General features: G+C 40.6%; 1 protein-coding gene across 7 annotated transcripts in view; it reads left to right on the forward strand.

The window, feature by feature from the left end:
- The first annotated feature begins 2025 nt into the window (after positions 1-2025).
- The window catches only part of NLGN1 (neuroligin 1), a 274010-nt gene continuing 257121 nt past the window's right edge, over positions 2026-18914 (forward strand). For 3 of the 7 annotated variants that reach the window (XM_042820725.1, XM_042820727.1, XM_042820728.1), the window contains exons 1-2: positions 2026-2518; positions 2948-3007. In XM_042820725.1, coding sequence (XP_042676659.1) covers positions 2026-2518; positions 2948-3007 — 553 coding nt within the window. The remainder of the gene's footprint in view (positions 2519-2947; positions 3008-18914) is intronic. The other 4 variants (XM_042820726.1, XM_042820730.1, XM_042820731.1 and 1 more) reach the window with 2 other exon arrangements.

Here is an 18914-nt window from a genome sequence, read left to right on the forward strand (position 1 = left end):
AGAGCCAATTGTTCGTATGCCCTTCTGTTCAAGTTTATTAAACACATAGGTTAACTCAGGGGAATTATTTTCTGCAGCTAAATTGGTGTGTTTCCAGTAAACACAGGGAGTTTGAAGCTGGAGAATGAAGGGCATAAGCCTGTTTCTTAATGCAGTTTCACAGTGAAGGTGTTAGAATTAGCAGAGAAAGAAAGGGAGAGAGAAAACTGTGGAAAAGCTTCATCTATCTCCTTATTGCCTCCTGAGATAGATTGTTCAGAGCTAAAGGAATGCTAGACATGAACCAAATCTCCTGCTGTCCTATATAGCTTTTACAATCTCCTTTTTAATAACCCAAACTGCAGGGTAGTCTGACTATTAGACAAGCCGTTCTTTTGAATTCTCTCTCCAATGTGTATAGACATGATAAAAAAAAAACAACAATTCTCATTAAAACTGCCAATGCTGTTCAAAAACAGGTGGTTTAAAGTGTTTCCTATGCAAAGCAAAACACATTTCTTGTGCTTTGCACACTGCTTAATAGGGAGCGTAAGATTACACTGCTATGTTGTGTATAACACTGCATTTTAAATAATAGGATATTGTAAGTCGTGTTAGAAATATGTTTAACATGCATATGGAAGATATAATGATATGCACTGAGTAATTTTCAGAAGTGCTGGAACACAGCCTTGTGTGACAACCTCTGAGCTAACGTGGTTGAAAATAGAGTCTGGAATTGGTGGTTATACAGTCCCTGATGATTGTTCCAGGATACTTTTCAGTCAGCATGGGGGTATATGAAAGATAAGATTTCCACTGCCCTATGGGAGCGTTTGTTGTTTATATTGTAAAATAACAGTGGTAGGAATTGAGCGTGTTCATGGTGTGTTTTCATCTGTGAGTAGTTGAAAAGGAAGGTGGGATGGGTCTGAAGTAAACACTGTGATATCTGCTCCATCCCTAACGTGCCTGCCCAGACCCTTTTCCTGGTCAGTTTTCAGGGACAAACACTGATGTCTAGTCATAGTTCTGTGCAAATCTGCAATTTCCATTCACTTTGGTGGGAGCAGACTGTGGGCCTTTGTCATTCTGTGGCTGTTTCACACTGCCGCAATTTGGGTGCATTTCATTAGCTATTAGAAATTTGAGGATAAGAAAACCATACAAAGCATGGTAATTTGTGTTATTCTTATAAAGGTATACCAGTTGTCCTGATGTTTGAATCAGAAGTTGTATTGTTAAATGAACAAATGTTTGCATATATTGTGATCTGCTCTGGATGAAATAAAAAGCATTTGAGTCTTCTGTATGCCTGTATATCTTAATTCACTCTTTTACTTTAAATAAATAATTACTTTTTTTTTTGGTAACTAGTGCAAATAAGGTGAGAACTGATTTGGAGATAATTCAGTTGAATTAAATATGAGAATATACATGTATTTTATGGGGCCTGGCAGCAAAGTAATTATTCTTGACAAGGTGAATTTTAAAAATGTGTTTTCTATCAGATCTGTTTCTTCTGAAAAACCTGTGTGAATTCAACAGGTGATGTTATGGATAATCCAGTAATCAGTGCTTCACCCACCATTTCATGGACCCATAAACTAGTGCAGTTTTACTTACATGGTTCTAGCAGCTATTAATGTATGTACATAACTTGTGAAACATCTAGTTATCACTCTGCTCATATTAGCTCTTTCATACTAATGATTTATTTTCATTTTCTCCAGGATATAGACCTGCGGCTAACTGGATTTGATTTATAAGAGGGGATTCTGCAGTAAATGGCCGCTCTCTTCATATTGCTGCTATGGAAAACAGAATTGTCAATAGGATGTAGTCTGATAAATAGTGCTGAGTGAAGATGCAGCTTCAATAAGTGTGAAATCAATGGAAGATACTTACCACATGAAAAGCCTTTTGAGATTTTTCTGACAGGCTCCTATTTAGGAAACTTGATCTGTTTCCTTTGGTCGCCCTCTTTTTACACCAGTGGATACAAATAAGATTGCTTCATTGTAGTCACACAACTAATGTGGGACCATGGCCTTTCCAAGATCCATGTGGCTGAACTGTGTATGGAGAGCGCTGATAGCCCGCCTGCTACACATGGGATTGAATGCCACTTTTGCTTTCTCTATACTTGGATTTTTGCTTCACGCTGCAGCTGTGTCCTCCCAAAAATTGGATGATACCAACCCAGTGGTGACCACCAACTTTGGCAAGATAAGAGGGATTAAGAAGGAACTAAATAATGAAATTTTGGGGCCTGTTATTCAGTTTCTCGGGGTTCCGTATGCTGCCCCTCCAACAGGGGAGCGCCGCTTTCAACCTCCTGAGCCTCCGTCTCCCTGGGCAGATATCAAAAATACCACTCAGTTTGCTCCAGTGTGTCCCCAGAACATTATAGAAGGCAGGTTGCCTGAAGTCATGCTTCCCGTGTGGTTTACTAATAACTTGGATGTAGTTTCCACCTATGTACAAGATCAGAATGAAGACTGCCTCTATTTAAATATCTATGTCCCAACCGAGGATGGTGAGTTAATAGCAGGCAAAACAGGGAGATCTTTTTATTTTCCTGTTCTACGTTCTAACAATATTAATTCATGTCTACTGTTAGCATGGCTTTCTTTGTTGCATGCCAGCATACTACATGTATGCATGCTGCTTTTCTTTGTATGCATCTGTCCTTTTTTAAAAAAAAAGACTTCGGTCTACACTCATTTCTTTTCTCCCACAGCACGTGTATTTTTAGGTCGAATTTGGTGCCTAATTCTCATTGCCACCCACTGACTTCTGGGAAGATGCATCAACATCTTATCCATTGCATGTGCAGGCACCACAAATTGAGATTCTTCCGCACCTAATAACGCAGGTCATATTTGAGTTAGATAGTGGTGTTGCATGCTCCTACTGTCTGTGACGGAGCTCCATGTTATTTTCTAGTCTTCTATTCATTTTTCAGTCAAAAGAATATCCAAGGAATGTGCCAGAAAACCCGGCAAGAAAATTTGTAGAAAAGGAGGTATGTATAAAGTGTACAAAAAAAAGTGGGGGAAAAATCGAAACCTTGCAAAGGAGGAGCATATAATACAGCTGAAAGAGGTTGATTTGCTGATGCTGTCCGTCATGTCGTAGTATAGCCAGGAAAGTACTTAAGGAGAGGATTGCATAAAGCAAATGAGCAGATAACATTTGCAAAGCTTGAACTTGGTTGATCCTGATCATCTCTCTTTCGCTGTCCTACACTGATCCCGTTGGCAGCTTCTCTGTCATGGCCTCGTGGTATAGAGGTCTGTCCCTCATATGCTGACACCCTGTGTTGTATATGCATGCACAGGAGGTGGCTCTCATGCCTGGGAGCCACTGATGCTGCTGGCACTCCTCAGCTCTACAGTCCAGTGGCTTAGTGCGATGGCTATTAGGTACTGTAGCAAAGCGGAGCTGAAAATCTGTGTTGACTTCCTATGTGATCCATGCTGTTTTCTTAAAGCAGTGTTAACTTTTCTGGAACGTTTTTGTGAAACACTTCGTTTATGCGTTGTGAAAAGTGAGTGCTGATTTCTTTTATTGGGTGATTACGGCTCTCTTTGTAAAACCCCAAATCTCTTAATAGGGGTGTAAAGAAATGTTAAAATGTTGTGAGGTGATACTTTGGAAACTAAGGCGTTTTAGAATCTTGGCTTCTACCATTGTAATGTTAGATAGCATCGGGGAATTTGCAGATTTCTTTGTGGGCATTTCCAGATCCCCAAGGTGATTAATAGGTGATGTGCAAGGTATATTCTGGTAGTGGTTTGAAGCAGGTATTTGGTAACAACTTTAAAGTATTAATTTTATACTACTATACACATTTGTTTTTCAACAAGTTATTATTTTTTATTATTATCTCTGAAATGTGCTCTGTAATTGTTGGGCTACTCTTGAACCTAGAGTGTTTTTTAGAGTAAACAGAGCTGTGTGGGAGGTACCTATTACCTGTAGTCTTACCTGCGTATTTACTATAAGTTGCTATATGCTGCAGTTACTCCAGAACAAATATAGCAAGTGTCATAGCAAGAAATGGTAAAAAGTCAGGCAGCGTTCAATTCTATTAACTCAGATCTAGGCATCTAAATGAAGGTGGCCTTATTTTCCAAGGTTCTTGCTATTGCAGTTTTACTGACTGTTAATTGCAGCTATTTGTTAATTATTAATTGTTAATTGTAGTTGCTCTTTGTATGCTTTCTTAGATGTCTGAATCCAGTTGCAGTTACTTAAGGCAGTTAAATTTGTTCTTAAAGCATTGGGCGTTGAGTCAACCGCTGATGTTTCTATTGGGGAATTTTTTTTCTCAGTGCTGTAAAAATACAATTGCTTAAGCTGGATTGCCAAAGTTGAAAACAAAGATAATCAGGGTACGGTGAGCAACGTCACTTCTTCACAAATCATTCAAGTTAGAATAACTGCTGTCATTTATATGCATTCAATTAATGTGCAGCGCTGCAGCAGTTATTACGCAGTTCATCAAGCGTGTGTAATTAGCTGAGCAACTTTCACTTCCTATCACCCAGACACTGATTCACAAAGTCATAAATAAAGATGCAGATCTCCATCATTGTTCTCAGAAAGTATTTTTCCTATGAGAGAATATTTAAAAAATAAAAAATAAATCGGAATAATATCAAAAATAAAGGAAAGAAGAGCCCAGTAGATGAGAAAGTCATGTTTATTGTCTTCTGAGCCCGAAGGACAATAAAGAGACTTATTTGAAATTCTGGAGGTATTTCTGCAGTTAAATTCATTGCAGAAACAGCACAATAAGGAGCAGCAGCAGCCTACCTTTCTCCTTGACAAGTGCAGAGAATCGCTGGATTCCTTTTGCCTGGGCAGCTGGCAGAGCAGCAGCCATCCCTGTTCGTAGAGCAGCTCACCCTCTGCTCACCCATACACAGCCTTGGGTTCTCCTTGGTCTGGAGTGCCTTCATATCTCAGAGTAGTGGGATCAAGTGGTAGAACAAAGATGCAGTAGAGTAAGGTCATCTTCCAGCTTGGAAATGGCCTTGCTTTCTCATACACAGAAAGAAGAAAGGACTGATACTGTCTCCTTTGCTGGATGTAGGTTGTAGTCATTTCATTATAATCAGTGAATGATAAGTTACTGAAAAGAGTAAATAGGAAAATGAGAGGAAAACTTTTATGCCATCTGCTTAATTAAAACAAGATACATAAATTAAAAGTTACCAAACCATGCGCTATCTTATATACTATTTAATGCCTACTTATTATATGAAATAGATTTTATTAGATAAATAAACTAGTAAGAACTAATTGTCAGCTGAGGGATATGAGGAAATTAAAAATTTCGAAGAACAGGAAGTAATCTGATGAAGACAGATGTAGAAATGAAAGCAATCCTATCTGCAAGTCCTGCTAGATGTTGTAATGGGAATTATAACCATTACAATTTGTTGCTGGGATTTCGATATGAGCACTACAGAGACTACAAGTTGATAGGATGGAAGCTGAGTGAAAAGGAGGGAGGAAATATTAGCCTGTTTTTTGCTCAATATAGTTGCTTATATTTCAGTATATTTCTTAAGCTTCAATTTATCGTCTCTATAAGTAATGAAAGATCACTTGTTTTCATGTCTGTTTCTTACCGGGCCCATGAAGGTCAGAAGTTGGCTAATTCTGTTAGGGAGTGCATACAATCACACCTGTTTGCTAGGGCTGGTTTTAGAGAGTTTGTACAAAGACATTTGTTAGTTTTGTGTTTGTTTTCTTTGTGGCTAGTCTCCATAGTTTTAAGTTGTAGTAGAACCTAAATTATATCCCAGATGACACCATTTTACTGACTGATACTGGTTATATTGCTGATGATGTGGTAGTTCTTGCAAGCTTTAGCATCATTTGTAGGAAATACCTGAACAGTTTTGCACTTTGTTTAGTGTTGCTGATCTCTGTTTTATAGTCAAGGCATGATCTTGTGATTTGGAATGACAGAGTAACTCATTACCACTTTTGAGGGTTGTATCTTCTGTTTTAGCTGCAAGCTTGTGGTTTTGTTTTGTTTTGTTTTTTAATACTGTATATCCATTTAGTTGTGTTACAAGAGTTTGCACCACGAGTGTCCTACTTTCAGTTCTAATGACAATTATGAAATGAAGTTTGAACAATCATGACCACTAAAAGAAATGCCAGATATTATGTATTCTGCAGTTGGGATGACAGTACGCCTTTTGCGATGAACCTGTACAAAAGCCTTCATGTTGCCTGAATAGATCTCAATGTGAAGATATGGAAGTGTGGTTTTCATAGAAAATATGACATATACTTCATGTCATGGAAGTAGTTTGGGAGACAAGACTACTTATAGGAGAAAGATGGGTAGAATAAGGAAATAAATCACTTGATCCTTACTTTTACATGTGGGAATTACCAATGGCTAAGAAACTGCCCAACATCAGTGACTTTTCACATGCGGATTCTGTTTCTTATTCTAGCTGGTGCAGAGAATAAATTTTAAATGCAAAGAATCATGATCTGAACTACCTCATTTGAGATTGTAGTATGAGACAGCTCTATTAATATTTATGCCTCCTAATGGGCTACTTGATTTTCAGAGAGCAAAGCTCCCACCACCATAGTTTCTGGGTTATGTCTGCGATTACCATGGATGCACATATATGTGTTCATACAAATACTCTCCCAGAGCAAAATAAAAAGAGCAGTGCTATCGTCTCATCCTGCATTGAACATTCCTTGTTTTCCTTTGAGAATATCTTACATCAATTGTGATTCATGAATGCCACTGATAACTTTAGGGCTTTTAATCTTAGCACTATGGAAGATTTTTCATAAATCTAAGCAGATATGAAAAGTCCCATTTAGTCTGTTACCCTTTGCTTACGTTGGATGTTTCTTCCAATACTCTATTTAACTACCTTAGAGCTATTTGACTGACCATCTAATTTTGGAAAAGAAGGTAATTAATGCAACCTATACAGTTTCTAGGACCTTTATTAAATAACCATCCTTCTGTATGCTTTTTTCAGCTCTGAAATCGATAAGGAAAGTACAAGTTTGGACCTGAGGAAATCTGTATTTCCATCTACAACATTTGTTGATTGATTATCAGATTCTTTTTTTTTTCTAAATGTCTGATGTAAGGAATAATATTGAAGTATTGGACTTGTGAATGCTGTATTACTGAAAAAGAATTGAGATATTCTTCTCCGGGGCCGTATAAATGAAAGAAGTCTAAGGTGTGTGCCTGCAGCACTGCAGGCTCAGCTGTGTCAAATTACATTGCACTGCCCAAAGGCTAAGAACATGCACTTGCAGGCCGTTACCAGGGCTTATGATGTCTTGAGAATGAATGTCAAAGCTCCCAGAGATACCTCAGTTTGTATTTTGGTGTATCTCAACCTTTGCAGAGAGTGTAGATCTTCACCCAGCCACTTAGACCATTCATAATGAATTGTTTGCCTGTAGTTCACTTGTGCCAGTAGTTGCCTGCACACATCTGGAGTTTTCCTGTTTGCCTTTCCTGGCTCCTGGCTGAAGTGCCCTCCAACCTGCTCTGCCCTCGCAAGGCTCTTCCCTGCAGTATCAGCTGCTGCAGATGCAGTCCATAATCCTGAACTCAGGTGCTATGTACTAAAACAAGAAGGCTGTTGCATTTTTCTGTTCAATTTTAATCACTGTGTTCCTGTTTTTCATTCCTCAGATACCATAGCAGCATTTTTTATTATACTAGTAATACATGGAAGAAGATAATGAAGCAAACATTGTCTTGTACAGACCTTTTCATCCTTTCACAGTCTAAAGCTGTTAGTGTCAGTTAGCAGCATTATCCAAAGACGTGTAGTAGGTTTATGTCATATTTGAAATAACATAAAATGCTTAAACTCTGATGTACTTTCCACAGTCCTTTTTCTGGGTGAGCCACTGCTTGACAATAGACAACTTTGCAGACTGCATTTTAAGACTCCAGTCATCTTAAATGCCATCAACATTGGTCAGAGTCCTCCCTAAATGTCTAGTTGTTCAGGCTGTTGCTGACCACATAGTCATCGTGCTGTCATTGCTTTGCTCATACAACTTGACAGTGCTTATAGCTCTAACAGGTCTTAAATTCTAATCTAATTCCATTCCTTGTCCATTATTTTGTTGCTCCCTTTTCATTTTCCACATCCTCCCCCACACGGGCTCTAAAATAGTACTGTTACCCGCTAATATGAAGTCAGATAAAACTGTTCTGTGCTTCTTCACCTTGACTTTCTCAGGTTGGACCAGCTGTACTCAGTAAAGAACACTGAAGTGGTTTTCCTTTCAATCTGCTGCTTTCTAATTTATCGCATAAAGCCAGACTAGACAAAATATTAGAAGAAATAGCTGTGGAAGTACATTTGTCCATCTTTAAGAGGAATCCTTGAGTAACTTGCATAACTTTTGGATAGCTATGTTTTTCTGCTTGCTTGGTCTTTTTTTTTCCTGTATCATGTTGTTATTCCTTGGCTCTTTGTGTTCATTCCCTTTGTTTCCTTGTTTCCTTATAATACATAAGGATACAAATACTTTTAGTATTCCTGGCATATTTTTCAAGCTTGGATCATGATGCTTGCATTTGTCAAACCATTCTTAAAGATCATCTCAATTATAATGTTAATAATCCGCTTATAACTTGAATATTGCTCCAGTGTAATTCCAGGTTTTCTTCAAATTCTTTTCACTTATAATTCTTTAACCCTCTTCATTTCTACTTTGTGTTGCCAAATGCACGTCTTCTCTGCTTTGATATGTATAGTATTAATTATATTCTGCATTCAGAACCCCGCTGCTTTAATGAGCTTAACATAAATGAGATTTGTTTTTGGGATATCAATCCTTTTCTTCTGTTTTAATATTAATATCCCATACATTACTTTCTCATGCTTCTAATAACAAAGTTTTATCCTAAATAGAAGCAACACTGAACAACAAAGGGCTGGGAGAAGTGGGACAGATCTGACTCGAAGCTTTGTTTGCACCCATCTTCTGACACATCACTGGTTGCTGGCCAGAACCAGCCACCTGGGGCTGCCGTAAGTGAAGGCAGACATTGCCAGACATGTGGAGTCTGCACAGTGCTAGTGCTGGAGCTCATTTTCCCTTCCAGAGTTTTGCTGTAGTGTCAAACTTCCGCAGGAACAGTAAATTGTGTTGCTAATTCTTCCACTGTGGGAATTGTTCTAATACCCCATTGTGTTATCAGAGCAGTAATCAGAATATACCCTGGTAGAGTTTTCTGTGCTCTTTTCATTGAGAATGCCTTTTGCATTTCCTATTCATACTGCTACGAATCGCTGTGAATGTACACAGTAAGTTTTGTATAAGGTACATGTCTGAAGAGAAATGGTTTTAAGTTGAGGGAGGGAAGATTTAGTTTGGATGTCAGGGGGAAGTTCTTTACTATGAGAGTGGTGAGGTGCTGGAACAGCTGCCCAGAGGGGCTGTGATGCCCCATCCATTCCTGGAGGTGTTCAAGGCCAGGTTGGATGGGGCCCTGGGCAGCCTGGTCTGGTATTAACTGGGGAGGTTGGTGGCTCTGCATGTGGCAGGAGGGTTGGAGATTCATGATCCTTGAGGTTCCTTCCAACCCTGGCCATTCTGTGATTCTGTGAACAGAAGGAAAATTACTTTTCTGGTTCTTCAGCTGTTGAAGCTCTGGAAGTCCATGACTTCAGTTACCCTGTAAAGGTCTCTCTACCAAGGAGGGCACAGGGAGAAAAAACCTTATGCAAGTTTTCTCTGTTTGCCAATAGTTTTGACCAAAAGGAGCATTGTGGGGGAAGATCATGGCCAGTATGACTGGTTAACTTTAGCAGCAGATGTGTTGGAGTGCTGTGCCCTGCACATGGGCTTTTCCAGAGTGCTTGTGGGGATCCAGGACTTGTCCTTTTATGTCTCAGAGGAATCAGAACACAGACTGCAAGTTGTTGCGGGTGCTGTTCCCTTTTTATTTATGTCAACGGCAATTTGCAGTTCAATATCTTGTGAGATGCTGAGTTATTGCATAGGATAACTAAGTTTGGGCAATATTAATGGCAGTGTTTTGAGATCAGGCCTGCAGGGGCAAAGTATTGAGGTCTCTTGGTATGATTTAATATTTTTTAAATACATTTTTAATCCTTACTTTATTTTGTAATGTGTGCAAAAATCGTATTATCATATGTAAAGAGAATCTGGTAAGCAGAAATCTATGAGAGAGACAGCCGATTATTATTTGTATTTGTTTTCTGGCAAGCTTCCATTTGTTAAATTTCACCCTTTCTATAAAGGCCTTCTTTAATTATTAACTGAAAATCAGGTATTTATGTAATTATCGTAATTATATCTACACATCTAGTGTACTTGCAATTATTTCATTAAAAATTGCAATTATTATACAATTATAAGGGATAATGACGTCCTTGTAACATGTTGCAGAAGCCCTAATTAAATGATGGCATAAATGAATTGGAAGTAATTTAGAAGTTTTGAATATTGTTTTATCAGAAATATCAGAAGTGATTCATCCACATTATGAACTGGCAGTGAAACCCCTGCAAAGTTATTTTGAGCAAAGATTTCACAGAGCTCATGGAAAAGGATTTGTCTCTATTGCCTCTCTGTCATTACTTTCTGTTCTCTATATTCTTATGCTCAAAACCTGCAGATTTTTAATAGAAAGGTGCGTTGTGTAAGACGATTGCACAGCTTGCTGAATCTTTCTAGAAGGCTCAGCCTAGAGCAAAATAGGATCTATGTGAAAGCACAGCCTGTACTTAGGGGAAAAACCTATGCAACAGTTGGTTCAAGGCGGTAGAAAAAAAAAAAAAAGATGAGGAGGTTTCATTACGTGCTGAGCATTGATGACTTGCCTGTATGTTGGAATGCCCAAATGCTGTAACTCCAGGTGCTGGGGAAAGAGAGACAGAAATTCCTCCTGTTGCACAGGGCAGTGTGATGCTCCGAGCGCGGGAGGAGCGCTAGGCAGAGTGGGAACAGAGCGGCCTTGCAGAGCATCTCCCTTCCTGTCTCTGGAGTGGGTGGGGAAAGACAGGCAGGGATAACATGTGCCAGCATCTACCAAAGCCTCAGCATCACAGGTTTCTCATCTTCTGCCCTGTCAACTTTCTGTAGTGTACAGATGATCTCTGCCTTCAGTTAATTTTAAAAGTCATTGAAAATGGCAGCAAGGCATATGTAATGTTTAGGCTTCTTTTGTCAATCTGTTCTTTTAAATAACACCGTGCTGCTAAGTGATGGGTACATAACAGAGAACTCCTGGCAGGACTGGTGCTCATGTAGCCACCCTTACCACGGCACCCACCTCGGTTTTCTCCTGAAGGCAGCACCCTGCTGTGGGCTGGTGCCATGCAGACCGGCTGGAGGGCCCCATCCCAGCGCACCCGCTGCTCGCCTCCCACCTGCCAGCTGGAGCTCCTCCTCCAGTCCTTGCTCCCCATTTGCTGGGGGAATGACTCATGCACATTCTTCCCATTTGCTTCAGATGCATTCAGGCAGGTTAGGCAAACCTTATGTTCAATTTGCTTGGTTCACATCAGTTCATTTTTTGCCCAAAGTTTGATTAAAGAGGGCTTACAGGAGATACTCTATTGCAGAACGTCCCACAAAAGGATGGAAGCCAACCTCCAAGAGGCAGGAGATGCTGGAGCTGCCAAAAGCCCACCTACCCATGGCAAGCTCCCTGGCTGCACCATCTGATGTTCAGGTTCCCTGCTGGGGCAGCCACTGAGGGACTGAGCTGCCCTGGTGGGGGCTGTTTCCCAGGGACCTGCTGCCCTTTAATCAAAAGCTGAGCACCACCCCAGCTGTCACGTTCCGTTCCAGTGCCCTGGCAGGAATTATTTTAGTTCCTGCCAACATTATGCTTTGCTTTTAGTCTTCAGTATATTGATATTAATATAATGAACAGAGAAACAAAACATACCATTACCAGCAGGATCTACCTGAAGCAATGAGAATTTAGTTTCTGAGAGTCCTTGTTCCCAAAGAAATGCTTTTAATGAGATGGACCCACTGGTAAGGGAATATGAACCAGGCATTTGCATGTGTTCATGTGTGTACATATACAGTCACAAATAGATGGGAAAGGTTGACGAAATGCTGTACAATTTGCTTAATTTCATTGCAAAATTTACATTCATATGTTTTCATATTTATTTTAAAATGGCAAGAAGGTTTCAGAGATTTTTCAACAAAGTAGAATTTAGTTGCTTGAGGCCAGATGAAAGATAAGTGCATGAGCCAAGTCGGTACTGTGTCAGGTTTTGTACATTTACGTGCTCTGAGATCTGCTTCTAGTAATAGTGCCCCATGATCTCTACAGCACTTCGGATCCATGAAATATCACTGTAGAGTTGGTGAAGAGGCAGGTTTATTTCATGAAATTTCACAACAAATCATTAGGCTGTAAACCTAGATTTTAAATTCTTAGTCCTTTCCCTGTTTCTCCATGCTAAACTCGAATGAAGTACCCTCCATATGAATCAACTAAAACTGTGCTATGTGGAACAGGCAAGAGAGTTGAGTTTATGTCCTACACTTTTCAGTCATTAACTGTGTTCATTAATTACAAATGGATTACTTTTGCTAGAAACAACTTTTGAAACAAAAAATAATTGCTACAGGTTAAGTGCTGAAGCACATTCAGTCTCTTGGTACACGATGTTTTCAAAGTTGAAGCCTTGTGTAAAGGAAGAGGCCAAAGAAGCAACAGTCGCCTTTCCTTCACAGTGCCATGGAACTCCGTACTGGCAGGCACTTCGTGCGGTGTTGCAGTCACAGTTCTTGAAGTATTGAAGGCATTACCTGGCCAACAGCGTGCTGTGATGCCAGATCATAGGGAACGCTGGCTCGGGTGTCACAGAGACAGGGATGAATGCTGACAAGGTCACTGTAAGAGTGCCCCATCCAGAATCCTGGTCTGCTGGCAGAAGCTCCTCGCCTCCCCTTCTGCACGTATTACATTCTGTGTCGTTCACATCGAGGCGAGCGCTGCCCCTTGAACTGCGAAGCAATCGTGTGTTCTTGACAGGCTGGTTTTGCTTCTTTCCCTGACATCCATGAACGATGCCTGCCGAAATGCGGCGCGGCAGCAGCAGGCCATCAGCTTGTGGAGGTGAGCGGGAGGCAGCCGGCGTCTGAGAGGAGCAGGAAGGCGAGCTGACAGCAAAGACGGCTCCTGACACCCGCTTGGCAGCAGGTGCGTGCCGAGCACAGAGCTGGGATGAAAAGGCTCTTTCCCTTTAGGCAAAGCAAGACCAAGAAACAGGCAGTGCAGAAATCCGCCCTGCAGTTTTCAGTGGCAGAAAGTATTTTTTTTCTCCAGAGTTTGCTTACACGAATGAGTTGCCATTTTCCTGCCCAGAGCTTTGACATACTGAACTACAAGCTGGTTTTGTCTCAGCCCAACAGGCAGCAGCAGAACAGAAGCAGCAGGTGATTTAGAAAGCATCTAAAGGAGGGTTACAAGGATGGGGAAGGGTCTGGAGGGCAAGACGTGTGAGGAGCGGCTGAGGGCCCTTTGTTTGTTGGGCACAGAGCCGCACAGGCCGAGCAGGCTGAGGGAAGCCCTCATGGTGACCCACAGCTCTGCACAGGGAGCGGAGGGGCAGCGCTGAGCTCTGCTCTCTGACGACATCAGGGCCCAGGGAATGGTGTGGGTGCATCAGGTGGAAGTTCAGGAGTATGCATCTCTTCCAACTCCGGATATCCTATGATTCACTCCATATGCGCTGCACAGTTGTTGCCCTGTCCCAGCGGTCTGAGCATCACTACTGCCCAGTGCGTGGGCATTTGTGATGGCAGAAGTCAGGAGATAGGTTTGACGTGAAGTAGAGCAAAAGCTGTCCATCCCTTAATATCGTTTGATTAAAAATGGATAAACTCAGCAGTAAGTCAGATTTTGGCCTGTTGTTTGAATTATGAATATTCTTCTAAATGCTGTCACTTCCTTAAAGAAATACAGTGGTTTCTTTTGAATTTTAAGTGACTTTGGATTGAAATTCTGTGTGAGTGATTATTTGGCTCAGTGAATACTGTTGTTATTATTAGCGATTTTGGGTGTTAACCTCTTCACTGCCAAAATCTGTAAGTGCAGCATGCCATTCTACTGGCACTCAGGAACTAGAAAGGTTAAGAAGCCATTGAAACCTATTCAAGAAATGTCATAATTTTCAGGTTGATGAACTGCAAGCCTGGAAGAGGACAAAGAAACAATAATTACATTTACTTTATGCTTGCAAAGAAGACAGTTTGAAGCAGAGCGGGCCATAGACAGTAGCTCATTTTCAGTTCTGCCCCCATTAGTTATGTCACATTCCAACTTCAATTCTGTAAGCCCAGAAATGTGCCACTTAAACAGAGTTTGGTTGCATAGGGATGATTTGAGATAGAGCCACATGCTCCTTTCCAGTCATTCCGGTCCTTGCCAGCCTTTTCCCATTCTCTCCCTCCCTCCCTTAGCTAAGCAGCACCTGGCCTTCTCCCTCTGGTGAACTTGCGTGACTCTATTTCAAGTATAGATTTAGTTATTAAATCTGGAGATAAAGTATGGATCTGTTCCACTAATCAGATACTGCAGTGACTAGAGCCACAGACGTACTCAGAGAGATCAATTAGATTAGATTATCAGATCATTATAAGCAAACTCTTAAAGACAAAGCAATAGAAAGTAATCTCATGTCACTCTGTTTCTTTAGAGGATATTTATGCTATTGTTTTTTCCCTTCTCTGTTTCCTGTACATCTGTTTAGTACCGCAGTGGTGCTGAGCCTCACTTCAGTGCAGGGCTGGATGGTCAGTACAGTCCACACATCGAAACCTCTGTGATGCTCTCCATAAGCTCCAACACATTATGAGGTTTCTTGGGGAACTCATTTTGGATCTTGATCTCTGGGATTAGGCAGAGGCCTTCTGTTTGATTGACATCCTTCTATTATCTCTCTTGTCTCATTCTGTATTTATTATTTTGACCGTGATCTTATTTTGACTACTTTTATCTCATAAGCCCAATATTATGAGCGAATACCAGCTAATTCAGATAAAGATTCATTCATCCTCTAGGTATTCATTTTCAGAATTCCTGTGAAAATGGTTTTTCAGTGTATAATAGCCCATCTTGTCAGTTCTGAGTCTTGGTTATACTCTCTACAGCCAGCAGTATCATTTTCTTAGCATGTGTATATATATGAGCTTCACTTTTAAATATATATTTTAGTAAGTATTAAGACTAATGTTATTATACTGTTTCTGTGAGAGAACTGGCAGAATGGTATACATCAAAGGCAACAATTAGTGTATTTTCATTTGAGTTGTTCAGCCTATTAGGCTGTTAAATTTTGCATAGAAAATCATTAGCATGTGTAATTTGGTGAGGAAGGTCTTGGAAGGGGAGTGGTGGATGTAAATCAATTGGTGAGGGGCTCTCATATGGGATTCAAACAACAGAGCTTTGAAATATCATGAAATATTTTCTTGTGCATTTGCTGCAAGTGCAGAGAGGTGAAAGAAGCTGCAGGATTATCAGTGGTTTAGGAGTTAACAAAGAAGCTCCAGCTGGTTTTGTCTAATATTAACACCTTGAACAAGATTGTATCCCCTTCTTTTCTCAGTGAGCTCTGCAGAGATGCACAGGATTGAGATTGCAGTGTGCCAGCTCTCCTTTTAAATAAAGATGAAGGACATCAGAATCAGGTTTGAGGTAACAGTTCATCTTGTTTATGGGAAGTCCAGTATCAGGTCATGCTTTTGGGTTAGAACTGGACTAACTTGGTATAAAGATTAGTACTTTTTACCCATTTTTTTTCTTTCCACAAACTAGTTCCAGAACTGTTGCATTGCAGGTGATGTTACATCTGTCACACGTGTTGCTTGCTACTTTGGGATTAGGAGAAGTTGAAAAAGTGATGGAAAAAATTGTGAAGTGCATTTCTTCCCCATTCTTAATGGGCACACGTGACCTAAAATTCTGACAATTTAGAAATAGTTATCTGGCATTAAATAAATTCAAAAAAGTTTAGCTTTTGGCCAATAAAAATTGAAGAGGAAAGGTCAGAAATCAACACCAAAATAGAAGAATTATTAACTAAAGATTCCATCGTACAGCAGCTAATCAGGGCTTTTGTGTGCCCTGCTGTGCCAATATCTATTCTGAAACTAGTCATTATGTCTCTGTTCTAAAAAAGAACTAATTTTGAAGACTTCACTGCACTAAAATCAAGTAATTTATCACCCTTGGCAATTATTTTTTGCTGTGGTTTTATGATGTTTTTCCTGATGAAGCATTTAGTGCCAGACACAGCGGCTTCTGGTTTTGTCTGCACTTCTCAGGTTGAAATTTCTTTGAGTGCAGTTCCAATTCTTTGGTGCCAAAGTACTTGATTGCCTTCATAAACTGGGATGTTTAGCTGCAAAACTGACATAAGCATTAGGATTACATTATTGATTATTTTGAAGGCGCAAAAATCCATGAAGGCCTTTCTGTTGTGCTCAGCTGAAAGCACCTGTACCCATTAGCACTCAGTGGGTGCGCTCCTGGCCACATCAAAGCCAATCATGAAATTCCAGTTGAGCAAGACCAAGAGCAGATCTCCATTTCTTTAAAGATGAACACTTCTAAACTTGAAAGTAGATACAGAGGATTGGAATGTTTTGTAGAAGTTTTTAAACATTATGCCTGGGACAGATAAATGTTTTCCTTTTTTTCCTCCCATCCTTATTTTTTCTAAGTAATTTTGTAAGTAATTTTACATCTTGCATCAAAATACTTCCGGAGATAACAAATCAGTTTTACTTTCTTCTATATATTTTCTGTGCTTTCTCAGCTCACAGACCTTATCCTTTGTTGTCTTTATTTCCAGTTTCCAACTCTGTTTTTCTTCATTTAATACCTCCTTAGGCCTAAAAAAAACCACCCAAGCTGTTTGTTTGCCAATATCACTGTTAAAATCTTCCTTTATGTTGAAGATAGAGCAGGACAAAAGAGTGGACTTCTGCAGTCACACACAGAGAGGGAAAGAGACTTCATGCCGTTGTGGAGCTGAATTTAACACATCCCATTCTTTTTATCACACGCCTATTCTTTGGGCCAGGCTGTTTATGATGGTCCCGGGTTGCTTTTGTGGCTCCAGTAGCTGAAGCAATGTTTCTTGTCTTTAATTCTTACACAACTTAATCCTGATCTTTCCTAAGTGCAAGTATTTGTCAGTCAGTTGCCCCCTACAGGGGTGAGACTCAAGTCTTATCTTGGCCCATGAAATATTTTCTGCCTCCCGCTTGACTTGCAGTCTTATAGCTTCCAAATACAGCAAAAGAAAGGATTGCTGCAGCTTCTATTAATTATTTACATGCTGTTATCAAACATTCCTAGAGTGCTGTAAATTTACAGGCTTTAGTACAAACTTGGAGAAAACGAGTTCCCTGCTCCAGAGAATTTACAGGGAAGAAAAGACAACAGGGGTGAAGATATAAAGCCAGTGGTTGTAGTAAAGCAGCGCAGAATACAGGAGTTTTGATAAGAAGGGATTGCTGTAATACACGGTGCGAAGGAGGAGAGCAGGATGCGTGCGCAGAGTGCTGCGAGAGGAGAAGGAGGTAGCAGTAAAAGCCAGTAACAAATAACGTGCAGGGATTACAAGGAAAGCAAAAGGATTGACCTGATTTGTGTGTTTACCACTCAGCGTCTTAGCGGTGCCCTTTCAGCTCCTGAATATAATCATTTAACTCCGGGGGTGGCAGAAGCCGTTGCACATCTCAAAGGAGGACCTGCGGGTCTCTCTCCCTCTATGTGTGAGCCGGTGAGGGAGTGTTCCTGCACGTCCCACACAGCAATGGCAATGGCCAGCTCTGAGGAGGCGAGGGCGCGATGGTTTTGCTGTGCTCTGGTGGCAGCAGGCAGTGCATGCACACCCCTCCTTCCCGAGGCAGCAGTGTGACCACACGTTGCTGTGCTGGATGCACTCTGCCGCTGCTTTGTGAACTGCTTCTGTTCTACTGTAGAACCATTATCATTTTCTGCTTTTCCTCTAATGTGATTTTATTTTTAGTTGCATGAAAGGATGAGCACAAAGTATAGCAGAGTGTATAAACAAGTCGGAGTGAGTCGAGGTGAATAGGCTGACTTGGTGTACAGAAATCCACAAAGGCTGACATCATTTCCCAGTGACTTTGTTGCTGTGGCTGCATTGTGTAGCAGCACACGTCGGTAGGTTCACTGCAGTTGTACCAAAGGCTACAATTGCTGCTATGGAGATCAGTTGAAGTGAAGAAATATGAAGTGGTATAACATATAATAGACTAACTGGCTGTAGTGCATAAAAGTACATGTGAAAACAATACAAATTGTTACCTGAAAAAAAAAAAAAACAAAACGAAATTTATTCTTCACCCTTTGCTGAGTGGAAGAGGATGCTCTAGCTTGCTTCTGGCCCAGGCAGTGCATTGCACCGAGGGCTTCACCCCCATATGCTAACACTGCACCCAGTTAAAGCTTTTACTTAAGCATGCCCCTAATTTTAAGCAGGAGGGCAGTTGTGGAGCCTGAGAATTATCCAGGAACACTCCATGCTGGCCATTAATTTAAAGGCTTGCCTGATGGCAAATTCACCACTTACAATGATGGGAGGAAGACTTGTCCTGTAGTTTGCTATAACTAGAAGGATGACTCCGAAGGACCATACATCATGTGGACATTGCTTTGGCAGTTTAAAGTGGCCATAAAATGTCTGTAAATCAACTTACGATGTTGTTGTAACATAGACATTATTGCAGTCACTGTCTTGAATTCTGAGCCAGCCAAATATTGGAATGTTTGTGTACTTTCACCCTGGGTAGATGTAGCTACAAAGACATTGCTGTTGGCCTTCTGCACTTCAAGCTGCATTTATTTGCCTATTTACTGT

This window comes from Centrocercus urophasianus, unplaced genomic scaffold (genome assembly GCF_019232065.1).
Source record: "Centrocercus urophasianus isolate 14NV4802_14NV808 unplaced genomic scaffold, USGS_Curo_1.0 seq_19, whole genome shotgun sequence".
Lineage (NCBI taxonomy): Eukaryota > Metazoa > Chordata > Aves > Galliformes > Phasianidae > Centrocercus > Centrocercus urophasianus.